The sequence below is a fragment of the Stenella coeruleoalba genome (assembly GCF_951394435.1).
Source record: "Stenella coeruleoalba genome assembly, chromosome: 1".
NCBI classification, from domain to species: Eukaryota; Metazoa; Chordata; class Mammalia; order Artiodactyla; family Delphinidae; genus Stenella; species Stenella coeruleoalba.
Genome location: NC_137169.1, coordinates 19,781,272 through 19,797,890, shown reverse-complemented (window position 1 = coordinate 19,797,890; position 16,619 = coordinate 19,781,272). Strand labels below are relative to the sequence as shown.

At 47.0% G+C, this 16,619-nt stretch overlaps 1 protein-coding gene across 2 annotated transcripts in view; it reads right to left on the bottom strand.

The window, feature by feature from the left end:
* Positions 1-13,701, bottom strand: part of MAN1C1 (mannosidase alpha class 1C member 1) — a 132,189-nt gene extending 118,488 nt beyond the window's left edge. For both annotated transcript variants that reach the window (XM_079933553.1, XM_079933552.1), the window contains exon 1: positions 11,945-13,701. In XM_079933553.1, coding sequence (XP_079789679.1) covers positions 11,945-12,484 — 540 coding nt within the window. In that variant the 5' untranslated portion in view covers positions 12,485-13,701. The remainder of the gene's footprint in view (positions 1-11,944) is intronic.
* Between the last annotated feature and the right edge of the window lie 2,918 nt (positions 13,702-16,619).

Below are 16,619 nucleotides of genomic sequence, written 5' to 3'. Positions count from 1 at the left end.
ATGGTCCACGCCGTGTACGCCACAAGGCTGTTGTGGGGATCAGCTAAACTCTTAACGGGATGCTAGGGCTCTACTAAGAATACACACAAGGAATCTCTGATTTGATCTGTCCACGAGGGGATAGGTATTAGCCCAGCCCAGGCCCCACTGCCCTCCAAGCAGGCCCCCTGGAAATTCTCCCTGGGAGAATTTAAAAGACAATGGATGGTACAGGGGCCAGAGAGTCAGAAACCTCTTTTCTAACATGCAAGAAAACTTCAATTCCAGGGCTGACAAACCAGAATTCTGCTCCCACTGGGCCAAGTTTAAGAGCCCTTTACTCAGAGCACAGAGAATCTAATTACGCCTTAATCGAATCCAGTGCCTAATCACAGAAAATGTCTAATGTTGTTTGTCTCCCTCAGTCCTGTCTGGATGGACACCACTCTGCTACCATTCTTAGTTACTCAAGGATCAATAATCAGACACAGAGCTCCTACCATGATCATAGGGTGGCTATTACACAGGACCACCTCTGAGACTACATCAGTGTGAAGTCTCTGCGCTTTACGTAGTCATACACCCCAAAAGGCCTGTATCTGAAACTGCTAGAGAAGTCTCTAAACTGAGCTATTTTTCTGTCAAAACACGAACCTTTCTCTATAAAGGGTTTCCTTATACTCTAAAGGAGCAACATTGATTATATTTATCGGTTGTTCTCTAAAAGGTCCAGTTCTGAAAGCAAGAAACTCAAGTCTTCTTTTCCCACTGATCCTAATAATTAAAAACCAAGGCTACTCCAGAGCTCTGTAAGGTATGTGACAGACATGGAGAATGGCTTCTGGGAGAGTTGGAAAGGAGGAAGATTTGCTGATTTACGTCAAGAACACAAGTACAGAAAAACAAAAAAAGGTGCCAAAATGTCTTCCCAGGAGATCAGCATTTACTTGGCAAAGTTTAGGTTTAACCTCTTAAAAGCTCATTCCAGGAATGAAAATGGGGGAGAGGGATCTTAAATAAGAGATTTGTAACTTTAATTCAACACTCCCACCCACCCCAAGTGACACAAGTGAAATTAAAGGTAGCCTTTGCAGTGAAACACTACATTTACTTCGTATTGAACTTTCCTGAGTGAGGGAAGATAGGCGATCAGATCCCACAGAATAGTCCTTGGAAATCCTTCAGCCATATATATTTAGCTTCCGTCTGACCAGTAATCAGCAATTTGGACTATACAAATAGGTTTTTTTTTTAATGTGGGGATTTACAAACAAAGTTTTAAAAAGTAATCATTACACTTAAGGTAGGGAGACCAGAGAAAATATTTGACAGATTAAAAAATCCTGAAAGCCGCACTAATGGAGACCGCTGGAACATCACAGATATCAGCAAATATTTCTTCTAACACCTAAAAGCAGATGAGCAAAAAATGCACAAATAGTTTAAGATGACATCAACCAGAAATTAAGATACCCTTTGAGAATTACTGTATCTATTCAGGATACAATTTCAACAAAAAATTATATTTCACGCATCCAATACCAATTACCAAAAATAAACAGGAATCTTTAAATATCTAATCTATACCAAAATATACACAGTAAAGTTTGTGCACTTGATTCAGGAGTCTTCAGAGACTTACTCAAGGTCTACTTATTTGTACTTTATATATAATGCTAACAAGCTAGACTGAATGGTTTCCTAGCCATCTGCAGGTTAGAAAAGAGCAAAATAGGAAGAGTAGCGAACAAAGCAGCCAGAGGCGGGTATCCTGACAGCCAAAAGAAGTGACAGCTGACAGCCTAACAGAAAGAGGGGAGAAAAACTGCTTAAAAGCAGATGAATCTAGAATCTCAAAAAAGTAGCATTCACAATGTTTGGCATAACATTTTTACAAATGACTAGTGTTACATGAAGTTGTAGGAAAATGTGACCCATAACCACGAGAGAAAACAGTCAACAGGGACAGACCCAATGATGACAAAGATGTTGGCAAAAAAAGACTTTTTGAAAAGCTATTACAAATACGCCTTAGGACTTAAAAGAAAATCTGGAAACAATGCGTGAACAGATGTGAAACATTGGAGAGCCCAAAACAATGAAAAAGGCCCAAATGGAAATTCTAGAAGTAAAAAAATACCTGAAAATTAAAAATTCACTGGGTGGGCTTAACAACAGATTAGATATTACAGAAGAAAAGTTCAGTGAAATTGAAGATGGGTTAATATAAATTATCCACACCAAAGCACAGAGATAAAGGCTGAAAAGAAAATGAACACAGACTTAGTGACTTCTAGGAAAATATCAAGCAAATTAACTTATATGTAAGTTGAGTTCTAGAAGAAAGACAGATTAGGGTAGGAAAAATATTGAAAAAATATGGGCCAAAATTTTTCCAAACTTGAAGAAAAATATCAACCTATAGACACAAGAATCTCAACAAGCCCCAAGAAGGATAAACAATCACATCCACATTTAGGCACAGCATAGCCAAATGACTTAAAAATAAAGAGAGAATCTTAATAGCATCCAACGGGAAGGGAAAGACATTACGTGCAGGGGAATATACTCTAATCTCTTATCAGAAACAACGCAAGTTACAAGACAATGGGTCTTTCATGTAAAGAAAGTGAGGAAAAGTCAACTTAAAATTCTGTATCAAGCAAAAATACCCCTTTAAAAGGAGGGCAAAATAGAGACACTTTCAGAAAACAAAAGCTGCAAGCATTTGTCACCAGTAGACCTACACTAAAAGAAATGTTCAGAGGAATTCAATTTATAGGTTCAAGGCAAATCCAATCAGAATCCCAGCAGGATTTGTCATAGAAACTGACATGCTTATTCTCAAATGTAGGCAGAAATGCAAAGGACTTATAATAACTAAAGCCATTTTGAAAAAGAAGTTCAAAGTTGGAGAAATCATGCTACCTGTTTTTAAGACTTACTATAAAGCCCCACCATCAAGTCAGTATGAATTGAAACAAGGACCTACTGTATAGCACAGGGAACTACATTCAATATCTTATAATAACCTGTAATGGAAAAGAATCTGAAAAAGGTTTTATATATATATATATATCTATATATATCTGAATCACTTTGCTGTACACCTGAAACTAACACAACATTGTAAATCAACTATACTTCAATAAAAAACTTAAAAAAACCAAAAAACCCCCAGGAAACAAATAGCAAGACGGTTGGCTTATTACTCAGCCATAAAAAAGAACAAAATAATGCCATTTGCAGCAACATGGATGGACCTAGAGATTGTCATACTAAGTGAAGTCAGACACAGAAAGACAAATATCATATGATATCACTTATATGTGGAATCTAAAAAAAGGGTACAAATGAACTTATTTACAAAACAGGAGTAGAGTCACAGATCTAGAAAACAAACTTATGCGTATCAGGGGATAAGGTGTGGGGGGGGCAGATAAATTGGGAGATTGGGATTAACATATACACACTACTATATACAAAATAGATAACTAATAAGAACCTATTGTATAGCACAGGGAACTCTACTCAATACTCTATAATGGCCTATATGGGAAAAGAATCTAAAAGAAGAGTGGAAATATGTATATGTATAACTGATTCACTTTGCTGTACACCTGACAGTAACACAACATTGTAAATCAACTATACTCCAATAAAATATTTTTAATTAAAAAAATAAAAAATTAATGATACAAAAAAATGAACGAGAACTCTAAAAAAAACACGGTTAGCTCAAACACACTCATACTAATAATTACACTAAAAAAAAAATAGTATGAATTGGCATAAAGACAAATCAATAGAACAGAAGTGTCCAGAAATACAGCTACATACATATAGTAAATTAAGCTAACATGGCATCAAAGCAATTCAATGGGGAAAAGAAAGCTTTTTCAACAAATGGTGCTAAACAACTGGATATTTAAATGAAAATAAAGAACCTCAACCCCTACCTCACACCATATACAGAAATTAATTTGAAGCAGATGAGAGACCTAAATGTAAAAACTAAAATGATAAAGCTTCTGGAATTAAAAGGATACTATCTTCATGACCTTGGGGTAGACAAAGAATTCTTTATTTAAAGTACACACAAAAGCACTAACCATAAAAGAAAACATTGATACACTGGACTTCATCAAAATTTAAAACTTCTGCTCTTTGACTGACACTATTAAGAAAATGAAAAGACAAACCATAGAGTATGAGTATATACATCTGACAAAGGACATATCCAAAATGAGCAAAGGATTTCTAAAATTCAATAAGATAATAAACACTCAATTTTTTTTTAATTTAAAAAAGGGGGGCAAAAGAGCTGAACAGAGACTTAAAAGAAAGATAAAGAAATGGCAGATAAACATATGAAAAGATGTTCAATATCAATAGTTAAAAGGGAAACAAAAATTAAAACCACAACTAAGGGGACTTCCCTGGTGGCACAGTGGTTAAGAAAGCTGCCTGCCAATGCAGGGGACACGGGTTCAAGCCCTGGTCCAGGAAGATCCCACATGCCGCAGAGCAACTAAGCCTGTGCACCACAACTACTGAGCCTGTGCACCACAACTACTGAGCCTGTGTGCCACAACTACTGAAGCCCATGAACCTAGAGCCCATGCTCCACAACAAGAGAAGCCCATGCACCACAACGAAGAGTAGCCCCTGCTTGCCACAACTAGAGAAAGCCTGCATGCAGCAACGAAGACCCAGCACAGACAAAACTAAAAATTAATTAATTAATTTTTAAAAACCACACACACACAATTAAGGGACTTCCATGGTGGTCCAGTGGGTAAGACTCTACGTTCCCAATGCAGGGGTTCTGGGTTCGATCCCTGGTCAGGGAACTAGATCCTGCATGCATGTCGCAACTAAGAGTCTGCATGCCGCAACTAAGAAGTCCTCATGCCACAACTAAAGATCCTGCACGCCACAATGAAGATCCGGCATGCCACAACTAAGACCCAGCCCAGCCAAAATAAATGAATGAATGAATAAATAAATAAATATATTTTTTAAAACACCACAATTAAATATCACTACACATCAAATATCATGGCTAAACCTAAAAATGTGGACAATACCAAGTGTTGATGGAAATGCAGAACTCTCAACACTTTGCTGGTGGGTCTAACTACTTGGGAAAAGTGTTTCCAGTTTCTTATAAAGTTAAACATACATTTACTCTATGAGCCAGCAATTATACTCCTAGATATTGACACAAAAGAAATGAAAATATACCTACATAAAGAATTGTGCATAAAATGTTCATAACAGCTTGATAGCCAAACACTGGAAACAACCAAAAAGTCCAACCACAGGTGAATGGATAAACAAATTGTGGGATAGTCATACAACAGAATACATCTCAAAAATGAAAAGGAATGAAACACTGATACACACAACATGAATGAATTTCAAAAACATTAGCCTCAGTGAAAGAAGCTTTGAGCAGAATAGCATATATTGTACTACTCCATTTAGTTGAAGTTCTAGAACAGGTGAAACTAATCTCTGGCAACAAATCAAAACAGTGATCGGGGGTGGATGATGGGAGACTGCTTGGGAAGGAGCAGAGGGAACTTTCTCAGATGATGGGAATGTTCTATATCTTCGTAGGGGTGTGGTTTATACGGTTTTCTGCAATTGAGCAAACTTTGTATTTAAGATCTGTGCATTTCCCTATATGTAAGTCATACTGAAATAAATAGGTAGCACCTGCATCACAGGGTTGTTGTAAAAAAAATAAGATGAGAACACAAAACACAGTCATTGAGAGGCCGGCAGTCTTACCTAAATGACTCATCAGGCCCTATGGGACATGCTGTACTGCACAGTGGATTTTATGGTGACCCCAAGTCATGGCAGAGGTGGATCGAGGGGAGAAGAATATACTATTATTCAGCCACTGAAAATGGTTGTTATTTAGTGAAAGGTATTTGCCTAAAAGTTTCGCCTGTAGAGCAGCTGACTCCCAGAGCATGCCAGGTGAAAGCATATCTATTTAGGACACTAATCAATACGCCCAAGTTTCTTCTGTAAAAGTTACCACTCTGGTACTGCACTAAAACAGATGGACAACCTCCCTAGTCTTAGCCTTTAATTAATGAAAATTCAGAGTTAAGAGACATACTCAGACCCCCTTGTGAGTAAGAGCTGTTCTGACCACCTGCCTATTGAGTTTGGAGAGCCCTCAACCCAAATCTTAGAAAACAGCCTTCTCAAGGGAAGAAATACCTACAACTGGACCACCACACTGAGGCCACAGACTGCAGCTATGGTCTCCGTGGCTTCAGTTCTCTTTGGGGATGGAGACACCAAAAAACAGGTCTGACAGCGATCTCAGCCACACCCTGCATTTAAGAGAAACAAAACCATACTGCCTTGGCTATTAACTAGCCCCCAGAGCCTAGTGGGGGTGAAAGAGGGAAGGGGAGTGGGACTGAGGTCCTTGAGTCCTCAGAAGTCCTTAAGGAATCTCCAGTTTTTTTCTTACCATCATCTGCCATGAGAATACAGAGCTTAAAAAGTCTGTTGTTTTCCCCAAATTATGCAAATACTTGTGCATAAGGCCTTGGCCCCAGGTTAGTGGGAAATCAAGAACCAGAGCTTATTTGAACGAGGGTGGTCTTTTTGGACTGCAGATGCACAGAACTGGAATAATAATAATCCTCGGTTCATGACATTCATCCCTGCTCCAAGTATGACCCCTCTTTTAAAGTTAATGTAATAAATGCCCATTATGCTCTCCTGAATCCTGTCCATAATACCCTTGTTAAGTCTTTCCTGACCTGGCTAAAGAAAGCAAGGCAGCGAGAGAATTTCCTGAAGTCTCCATCACCTCCCTTAGTGCAGACTTGACTTAGGATGCAGACTCAGGCACCTTCCCCACGCCAGAGACAGTACCCACAGGCTCGTTGCCCACCTAGATTACCAAACAGCTTCCCTGCGTGGGGCTTTCCAATCTGCGAGCCTGATTTATTTTCTTCAGTAAGAGAAAAGACGTAAGTCCTTTGAGCAAAGTATGCCTGATATATATCACAATATTTATTTTTTGGTGGAGTAATGGATCAGTCTTCAGGAAAAGCTAGAGAAAAGGCATTTCTTGGGCTCAGATGTAAATCAGTCACTCTGAAAACTGCAGGGTAATCTATGTTCTTACCCGCCCTGCTAACTACAGTGTGAAATAAGCAGTTGACTTTTAAAAGTCATTGTACTATTTGTTTCTGAAGCTAACACTAAAGACAGAGTTAAGGATGTGAGGCCTGAGAAGCAATTGCTCTTGGAATGCCTGCACCAAGTCCCTAAAATTGTGGTGCAGCTCACAATGAAAGCAGAGATCCACCCAACCTGTGGGTGTTAAGTCATACACCTGGTGGGGACAAGGTCTAAGCTTTGGTCTACTTGCAGTGCTCAGTTCTAAGGAAGAAGAATGAAGTGTATAGCTGGGCTTATGATGTAAGGGTCTCCCAAGGGACCTGTCTGGTTACTATAGGGCAATCTTCCCGTCTATATTAAATGTATCATAGAGCAGGACAAGAGAGAAACTGAAGGACAAGGGGGAAAAATCTTCAGTGGATTTTCAACTGAAACAGAGCTCTTCGAAGGAAAGCTATTTAAATCTGAGGTGCTCCTAATATTAATTATCCTGAACATCTCACAGCCTCAGATTCACATGCTACAAAGAACACAAAGCCTTTTAATTTTTCTACCTGTCCCTGGGACTAGCAGCGATAAATCAGATATACAGAGAAGCCACACATGACTAACGAACCAGCCCGTTAATGGGGAGCAAAGACCATTTGCCAAGATGACTTATTCAGACATAGTCACACATCACAACGAGCAATATCCTGGAGGCTTAACACAGCAGACATGGAAGGCAAGAGCTGGGGCACTCCCTGCCAAGTCTCAGAGACTCCAGGGTGATTCGGGCATCCTCCAGATGCCTGCTATCCAGGCATGAAAGATTCTACTCACGGCTGCCACCTCTCCAGTCCCTTTAAGTTAGACTTGCACTTGGAAAATTACTGCAACTTCTAAAAGGCTTCTTGGGTCACAGAGCCAAGCCCCCAAACCTTGCTGTGGCCCCTACTCTACGACTCTTAGAATTCCATGTACCCTCAGGAAGAAGACCCAGCTCCTGCCACCAGTAACCTTAACTGTTAGTTTATAGGTCTTTCCTGTAGCCACTCCGGGCTCCAACTAAGTATCTGGGCTCCAGCTAAGTGTCATATCCTATTCTAGGTGCTTGGGCAGATCCATAAACAGAACAGTAAACAGGTGGGAGCGAGGGAGAGAAAAGTCTCCCCTAAATGCCAGTCTCTTCATTTTACCACGAAAACTGAGGCCCAGTGATAAACAGGAATTTCCCCCTGAGACCAGGGTTGATGGCATGGCTAGGACTTGAACCCAGGCTGGACACTCAGGGCGACTGCCACATACAGCGGTGCATAAGGGCACTGGGCAGAGGGGACGGGGATGGGGGTAAAATTCAATCCACATTCTTCCTGTGGGCTAGGGGCAGCCCCACTCCAGTGCTATGTTCTCACAGCCCTACTCTGCCCAATTCCCTTTAACAAAAGCTCCCTTCACTGAAGGGACAACTGAGGTTCTCCAGATCAGCAACCTACCATCATTAGTAGGACACAACGTAGTTTGAAACCTTTCACTGGGATGTAACCCTGACAAGCTATTCACTCCCAACTCTTGTCATGTGTGAGAAAAGTCTCTTGAACTTGAAGAGAAACCCACCTATGACCAAGGTCCCCTAAAATAATTATCACAATAATTTCCTATATAATCATCAGATCTGAAAGGAAAGGCTGCTAGCAAGCCGTTTCTCATTCTCACCAGTCCCTTTACTCTCCATGATCCCAAGATGAGGACCTGTCACTGTTCAATCCCATCTCTAAAGTTCAATATGGGTGAGAGGAATACTTAACTTAATCAACTATGTGAATATCTACTCTTGACTAGGTGCTAGGGATACAACAGTGAACACCATCACCATCATCAACAACAACACAACATTTTCCCTTACTCCATGGAACTAAGACATGCCGAAAACAGAGCTGGGAAAAGCCCAGCTGCTATGGAGTCCCTGGCCAGACTGGCAGTCTACTTAGGGGCCAGGTCTGGAAGCAAGAGTTTGTGACCAGCCTCTTCCCCCCTCTCTCATTCCATTTTACAGAAGGAAAAATAAGGTCCAGGAAGGAGAGGAGGTGGCTTGTCCAAAGTCAGACAGTTGAGCTGAGACTCAAATCAATGTCCTCCGGGTTACCCTTTCCACCACACTGCCTCCTCCAAGGTTCCAAAATTGCAAACTGAGGAGAAAATGTTGATTCTAGTGACAGATTGTTTCCTGATGTGTCTACACCCAGAACATGCAGCTTCAGCCCATCTTATCAGCAGAGACCTTGAGCCCATGTCCATCTCTCAAACTAGAATGTTCATAAGTATGCTTCATTGATCTAGAGCCCAAGTGTCCAGTCTTTGTTCACTCTCATTTATCACCCTCTCTGAATCTCTCTTGAAGTTTACTTTCGCTTTAAAAACCTCATCTTATAAGAACAGAGCCCTTTTTATCTGATGCTAGCTGTCCCTCTGCTCCTGGGGTCTAATCAATCCATGTCTGGAAAAAAAACAAGCCAGAGAGGAAAGCAACAGTCCCTTTTATGAAAACAGGCACCTTTCTAAAATGATCTACCCATGGGCATGGCACAGATAGAAATTTAAATGAGAAGGAAATAAAGACATCCTCCAGCAATTGTCAACTGCATTCCTCATCAGGTGGGACACCAGGAAAGTTAACTCTGTGTTAACAGCTAAAACAAACACTCTGCCCCACATTTTTTCAGGTTGTTTGGGGACCGGGGGAGGTCCAAACTCAAGAAGCCTGAAGAGAAAATGGGCTTCAAAATATAATAGTGTATATAGTCCCATCCCCTCCATTCTGAGGAGCTTAACGTCTTCAAGATAGTTAAGAGGGGCCTCATTGAACAACGGCAGGTATAGACAAGCAGGCTTCCAGCTACTACCAGGGGTGTACAGCGATGCCAGATAGAAAGATCCAGACATCTGGCAACCAACACAGACCTCCACCCATTGTGTTACTTTACATCCACCTGCAAAGAAGAGTCTCCACACCTCCCACCACCCCCAGCCTCTGCCCACAAGGGAGGCTCTCTTTGTATTGAGGGGCAGAACCTGGTCCCCCGTAGACAGCCCACCCTCCTTCCCACATGGCTCCCACCGCAGGCTCTCAGAATGGGTCCCATATCTAGATGCAAATGCAGAAAGCACCTTTTGAAGAGGGCAGTAGATAACTCTTAATCCTTTGGGGCATCCTTTTAAAGATCTGATGGCAGCTCTACACCCCGTGAAAAACTGCATGCATGTAGTTTAAACGTAATTTCACTGCGGGTTACTGCCCTCCAAGGAGGTCTGAAAGGGTTCATGTTTTCAGAGGCAGCTTTAGGAAAGGGAGCTGGGGTGGTTCAGGTGAGTATTCAACAACACGGCTCCTTAAACAGTGGGGGAGAAATGATGCCCCTTTCTTAGCTACTGCAAGTTCCAGGCTTCAATTAACCTTTGGGAGTTCAACAAGAATTTGGAAACTGAAGAGTGTGTGCTTGCACACGGGAAACAAGGACTCGTCTTTGTGGTTTCCTCTACTGACATCACAAAATGTCCAGTGATTGCTAGTTAAGATAGAGTCTCCACAGGGCTTAGCATAGAAGGCTGAGTAACAGCAGCAGAGATAAGTAGGGAGAGGTGGGCGTTGGGAGACAGGATACACTGGACAAGGAGAGGAGGACAGCTAAGCTCTCCACTGGCTCTGAGCAGGTCTGGACAGGGCAGGTCCTGACTCTTGCTGCCTGCTCTCCCTGGAAATCAGGGCAGACTTGCTGACTGCTCTGCAGCAAACCAAGAAGTCCAGGCAGAAGCAGTCCTTTCATTCTGGGTCCACGGGGATGGGGGGAGCATCCTCTCCTTTCTAGGGAGGAGACCCTGGCCCACTGCTTGCCCACAGCCCCCTCGTGGCCCGGGGGTGTCACTGCAGCCCCCTCTGCAGTGCTGGGCAAAAACCTTGCGCAGGCGGCTCCAACAGTAGGCAGCTCTAACAGGGACTGAGCAGAACATTTAGTTATCAGTGGTGGCTTGGCAACTGTCTTCAAGCCACGGTGAGGCTGCGTTTGCTTTTGGTTTCTTAAATTAAGACTAAGATTCAGACTCAAAGTGACCCTTCTAACCCCTCTCTGGTACAATCCCTACAGGGAACAAGTCCAAGACCTGCTACATTAAGCCAATAACCTCAGAGCTTCTGTAACATTACCACCGCCTTAGGGATCATTGCTCCTTGCATCACACGCAATTACGTACAGTTGTTCCAAAGCTCAATAGAAACAGTTAGCAAGAATGCACAACATCCTCTGGCTTGTAGGTTGCTGGCTAGACTGCAAAATACTTGCAGGTCACCAAATACCCCCCAAATCCTGGCTTTCCAGGTAGTAGATCCTAAAGGGGGTTGGGAGATGTCACAATTTAAAGACGCACAGTGAGAAACAACATGGCTCTTGGCCCCTTCAAACAGAAAGGGTGTCCATTAATAAGCCTAACTAGCAACTCCACAAAAATCTTATTAACATCTCCACAAAGGGAGGGAGCAGGCCCCACCTGGGCTGAGGACTGGACTGGAAAGACCAGAGTCTGGGGGTGGGGGAAAGTTGGTCCAGTGGTTCAGCTACCATCGGGGGTGCGGATGATTAACTGAACCCGGTAGTGGAAAACTGTACAGGCAAGAGTGAAGGTGGGAAGTTTGGGAGGAGGGAGGAGGGTATAGAGTGTGCCTGGAGGACCTAGAGTAGACCAGGGAGCCCGGGAGTGACTGGGCCCAGGGGAAATGGATGGAAGCACAAGAGGGTTTTTTCTTTTGTGCGGGGAGAAGAGTCCTTACCTCCTTGATTTTCTCCCGCTGGCTTTGAACTAGGCTCTGGGGCTCCTTACTCTTGTCGGCCCTAGTGCCCAGGACCGGGTGGCGGAGGCGGCTTCGGAAGGCGTTGAAGTCAAAGCTAGAGGAGATGCTCCCCTCCTGCGGTCTGAGGGCCGTGGCGCTGCTGCCCCGGGCCGCTGTGGCCTCCTCCCGCGGCCCGGTGGGGCGGGTGCGCCGCAGCCACCCTTTCCTGCGGCGGGGACTGGCTTGGCTCCTGGGGTCGTCCTCACCCGGGGCTGGAGCCGCGGGGGCCGGGTTCGGAGGCGACTCCTGCTCGCGGGTCAGGGGGTGGCCGGCGACTTGCGCCACTGCCTCCAGGCCGGGCTGCTGGGTCCGGGGGGCCAGGAAGAGGCGCTTGAGGCGAGAGGAGTTGGGCAGCAAGAACAGGGCCCCAAAGCACAGGGTGACGAGGCCGGAGAGGAAGAGAAGGAAGAGGAACTTCTGCGGCAGCCGCAGCCCCCACGGGGAGGCCGGGACGAAGCCGGGCACTTTCCTCATGAGCATCGTTGCCGGACACGGGGCTGGGGACAGTCAGATCCAGCCGGGCCCCTGAGGCCCTGGGAGTCCAGGCACTTGTCAGCAGGGGGCTCGGCGAGGGGAGGTCGTCGAAGGGCGCCGCCCGGGGTGGGGGCCCCTGAGAGTTTCGCCCTGCGGGGGCTGCTCCTGAAGTTCAGGGAGTTTGGAGCGAGTCCTCCCGCGCCGGGACGGGGGAGCAGCAGCCTCGGCGGGGCCCGGGCGAGCGAGGCGGTACGGCTCGGGGCCCGGGCCCGCAGGGGTCGACCGCGCGCCGCAGCCTTCCCTCCGGCCGCCGCGCGGCCCCTCCTCGCAGCGGCCGGAGCCCGCGGGGCCCGCGCTTTCCCGCGCTGCGGCGGCCGCCGGGGCCGTCACATGCCGTCCGCGGCGCCCAGGCTGTCGGCGCGGAGGGGCGCACGCAGGCCTCGTCCCCGTTCCGAGCCGCCCTCAGCCCCTCGGCCCAAAGTTTTAGCCTCAGAAGCAGTTTCCAGAGGGGGTCGGCTCCGGGGGAGAGGTGGCGGCGGGGCCGGCGTGTCAGCTGCGCTCCGAGAGCGCGCCGGCCCGGCCGGGTCGCGACAGTGCCGGGGCTTGGCTATAGGGACACGTCTACAACTTTGCTCCGCCGCAGAGCGGGCGCCGGGGAGAGAGGGCAGGCACTTCTGAGCTTGCGGAGCAGGGTCTTCCCGGGCCCCCGGGAGCGGAGGGATGCCGGGCCCCCTGTCTGGAGCCCGGCGCCTTTCGCGACCAGCCGCGGCGGGGCGGCTGCAGCTGCGCCCGGGAGTGCGGGCTCCCGCCCAGCCAACTCGGTAGGGCTCCGGGTTCCTGCTGGGATCACCTGTTCCCGGTCCCCGCCGGCTCCGCGGAGCGCGCAGTCCCGGCTGCGCCTCCCCAGCCGCAGCTGGCGTCCTCACCGCGGCCGCTCCAGACGGGCCGCTGCCGCCGTAGACTGAGCCGCCGCGCCGCCGCCGCTGCCGAGCCTGCGCCCCACAGGCGCGCACACCACCCGAACGCCCCCGCGGCTGCCGCGGCAGCTCGGGTTTTCACTGAGACAGCACCCGCGGCCCCGCCTCCCGCCGGGCCACGCCCTCGGGCCACGCCCACTGCGCGCCCCGTGGTCCACCTCCGCCGCGGCGCCGTAGCCAGGCCAATGGCCTCGCGGCTGGGGTAGGGAGTGCGGGGGCCAAAGCGCGGGTGGGGAGAGGAGCTGGGACTCCAAGCCACGCCCCCTCCCTCGAAGGGCCAGCGCCGCGCACACTCCCCCCCATCCCGCCAGCACCAATGGTCCAGCTGCGCGGGGTTGGCGGGGGTGGAGAGAGGAGCGAGGTCATTGGCTGCCTCGGAGGGATCCCCGTTGGGCCGCAGTCGTCCATTGGTTAGTGCCCAGCATTCGCTGGACTGGGAGCGACCGAGACGTCCCCCGTACCCCCAACCCTCGCCGCTCCGGTTGTTGGTCCCCTAGAGGGGGCAGGAGATCCAGCTTGTCTGGAGGGCTCTGGCGGTCGTTCGGTAACCTCACTCACCCCTCAGTGCCAGTCCAGGATTGGCAGGGGGCGGGGGCCTGCCCAGGGGCCCCGAGAGCTTCCGCGGGAGCCGCGGTGGTGCTGCTGTGGCACGCTGTGAGGACGGGCTGGGCCTGGCTAAGGCAGTGTTTCCACTGCACCCCCCGCAGACCACAGCTCTGCCTTCCTTTGCCTACGGGCCCCAAACCAGGCCTGGGCCCCTGGGTGGGGCAGGGAGGGATGCTAAGCACAGTGGTTTGAGTGCAAGGAAGGGGAAGGAACCTTGGTCGTGTGTGTAGAAGACCACACACAGCATGTGACATGCGTACCCAGATGCCTGCGTGTTTATGTGCACATGTGTGCTTCCATGCGTAGCTCCAGATGCACTCAGAGACTGCATGTGGGTGTGTACCTGCACACAAACATACACTTAATTTAGGTATGTGATTATACCAAAGCACTTAATTTAAGTATAAGTGATTACACCAAAGCACATGTAATACATATTAGTACAAATATTGACATGTACACACATACCCACAGACACTCACACAACAGATAGGTCCAAACACACGTACACACTGCCAGGCGTATATTCCCAGACACAGATGTGTCTCGACCTCAAGGCCCTCACACTTTCCTCCTCAGACTCAAGTGTCTCTGTGCCTTCCCCTCCTATTAAACCCAAGGCAAAGAAACATTGTGCTGTGTGGGTCTTTCATGCAAAACACTTTATAGAGACAAATAACAGCAGAGGGAGAGACAAATTAAGAGGTGTAATAGGCAAGAGGGAAAATATCTGCTTTCAGCTGCAATTTAAAATGAAATGCAGCATTGATGAGACAGAAAATACTGCAGGGAGGCCTTTCCGACAGAAGCAGCGGCCCAGACGGGCTCTCGTAAATCTTGCTTATTCCCTGAGGCCTGTTACCCTTGGCCGTTGGGACTCAGACATCCTTCTGCCTCTGGCCAGGCCACTGACAGCAGACCCTCCCCTGATGTTTAAATACCCTTGGCATGTAAATTTCTTTCAATTGAGAATAAAAGATAGCTCTGGGTAACAGGTGCAAATATTTTGGTCACTGGTGATGACTCGTCCCTCCCAACCCCACAAGCACACCTGGCTTAAATGTAAAATTCTAATTTAAATGTTTCAGTCTCTCCTGAGTTTGATTGGCGGCACTCAGTTCCCTGAAACCAGCTGTGAACATCAGAGACAAGCATGTGGTCCACTTGGGTGCAGGAGCCCAGAGACCTGGTCTGGCTTCTTCCAATCTCCAACGCCCAAGAATCTCCCTTCCGGAACCCACCTTGGGAAGGGGGAGGCTTGTCTTTGGAGAACTAGGCAGGAACTCAGCAGGCATTGGAGGCACCGCACATCATTCCACATGGAGAGTGTAGGGGAGTCACTGTTCAGTCCCCTGAGAAGGGAGGACCCAGGAGAAGGGGAGGAAGGCAAGGCAGAGTCTCAGAAGGCTGTATCTGTTTGAACTGGATCCTCACTGTGATTGTGACACCTAGACCAGTCTCTGGATTGCTGGTGAGCCAGGGTAGAAAGTGAGGCTGCATCAGGATTCCACAGATTCAGCCTACAAAAACCAGAGCCCAGAGGGGACAACTCTATTTCAAACTGATGTCATGTTGGTAATTACACCAAGCTGGTGATACCATAACCTTTTATAATCTCCCTAGCAAGCTCACTGAAACTCTGGAGCTCCCATCCCACCCCCATACGCCTAACCCCCATAGACTTCACACACATTATGGCTCTTCTCTCACTGGATTTTTATTATTCATATACTGTCCCACAGCAAACTTAGATCCTCATGGCAGGGACCATGGCTCGTTCACTTCTCTAATTGCCCTAGGTCTTAACTACAATACCTCACATATGGGTACTGTGTTTGTTGAGTAATGAATGAATAAATGTGGGAGTGGATGTCCATTTCACAGATGAGGAAACCAAGGCTCAGGGAAGGGAATAATAATGAACCAACATTTTCAATGTGCTGAACACATATTGCTTCATTTACTTTTCAGAGCACTCTTATGAGGTAGATATTATTAATAGCCTCACTTTACAAATAAAAATACTAAGGCTAGAGAGATTCAGGATAAGTTGACAAGTATCTTTCTCAGTTCAGTTCAGACACTTAAGTGGGACTGGGAACAGAAATGAATAGCATTTTAAAAATCTATTCTGTCAACAAACATTTATTGAAATTAGATACTAGGTATTGCACTAGTCTCGGGTTGGTCAAAGATGAGCAAAGCATGGTCCCTGTCAGTATTGATTCATTCACTCAGTAAAGAACTACTTGTTGAACACCTACTATGTGCCAGGTACAGAGGGGCTGGGGAAAACAGCCCTGAATAAGGCAGATGTGAAGCCTAACTTCAGGGAGCTTCTTGTCTAAGAGGCAACGGGGACCAATTCAACCCATCAGGAAGGGAACTACCATGCACTGGGCACTGTGCTGAGTGCTTTGTTCTCATCCTATCTACTCTCACGATGGCCTTCTCTGAAGTAGGCTTTGAGATCCCAACTTAACAGATGAGGAAACTCAGGCTCAGGGGTGTGACGTGACTTGTCCACCCAGGGAATAATTTGCAAATATGAGAGAAAA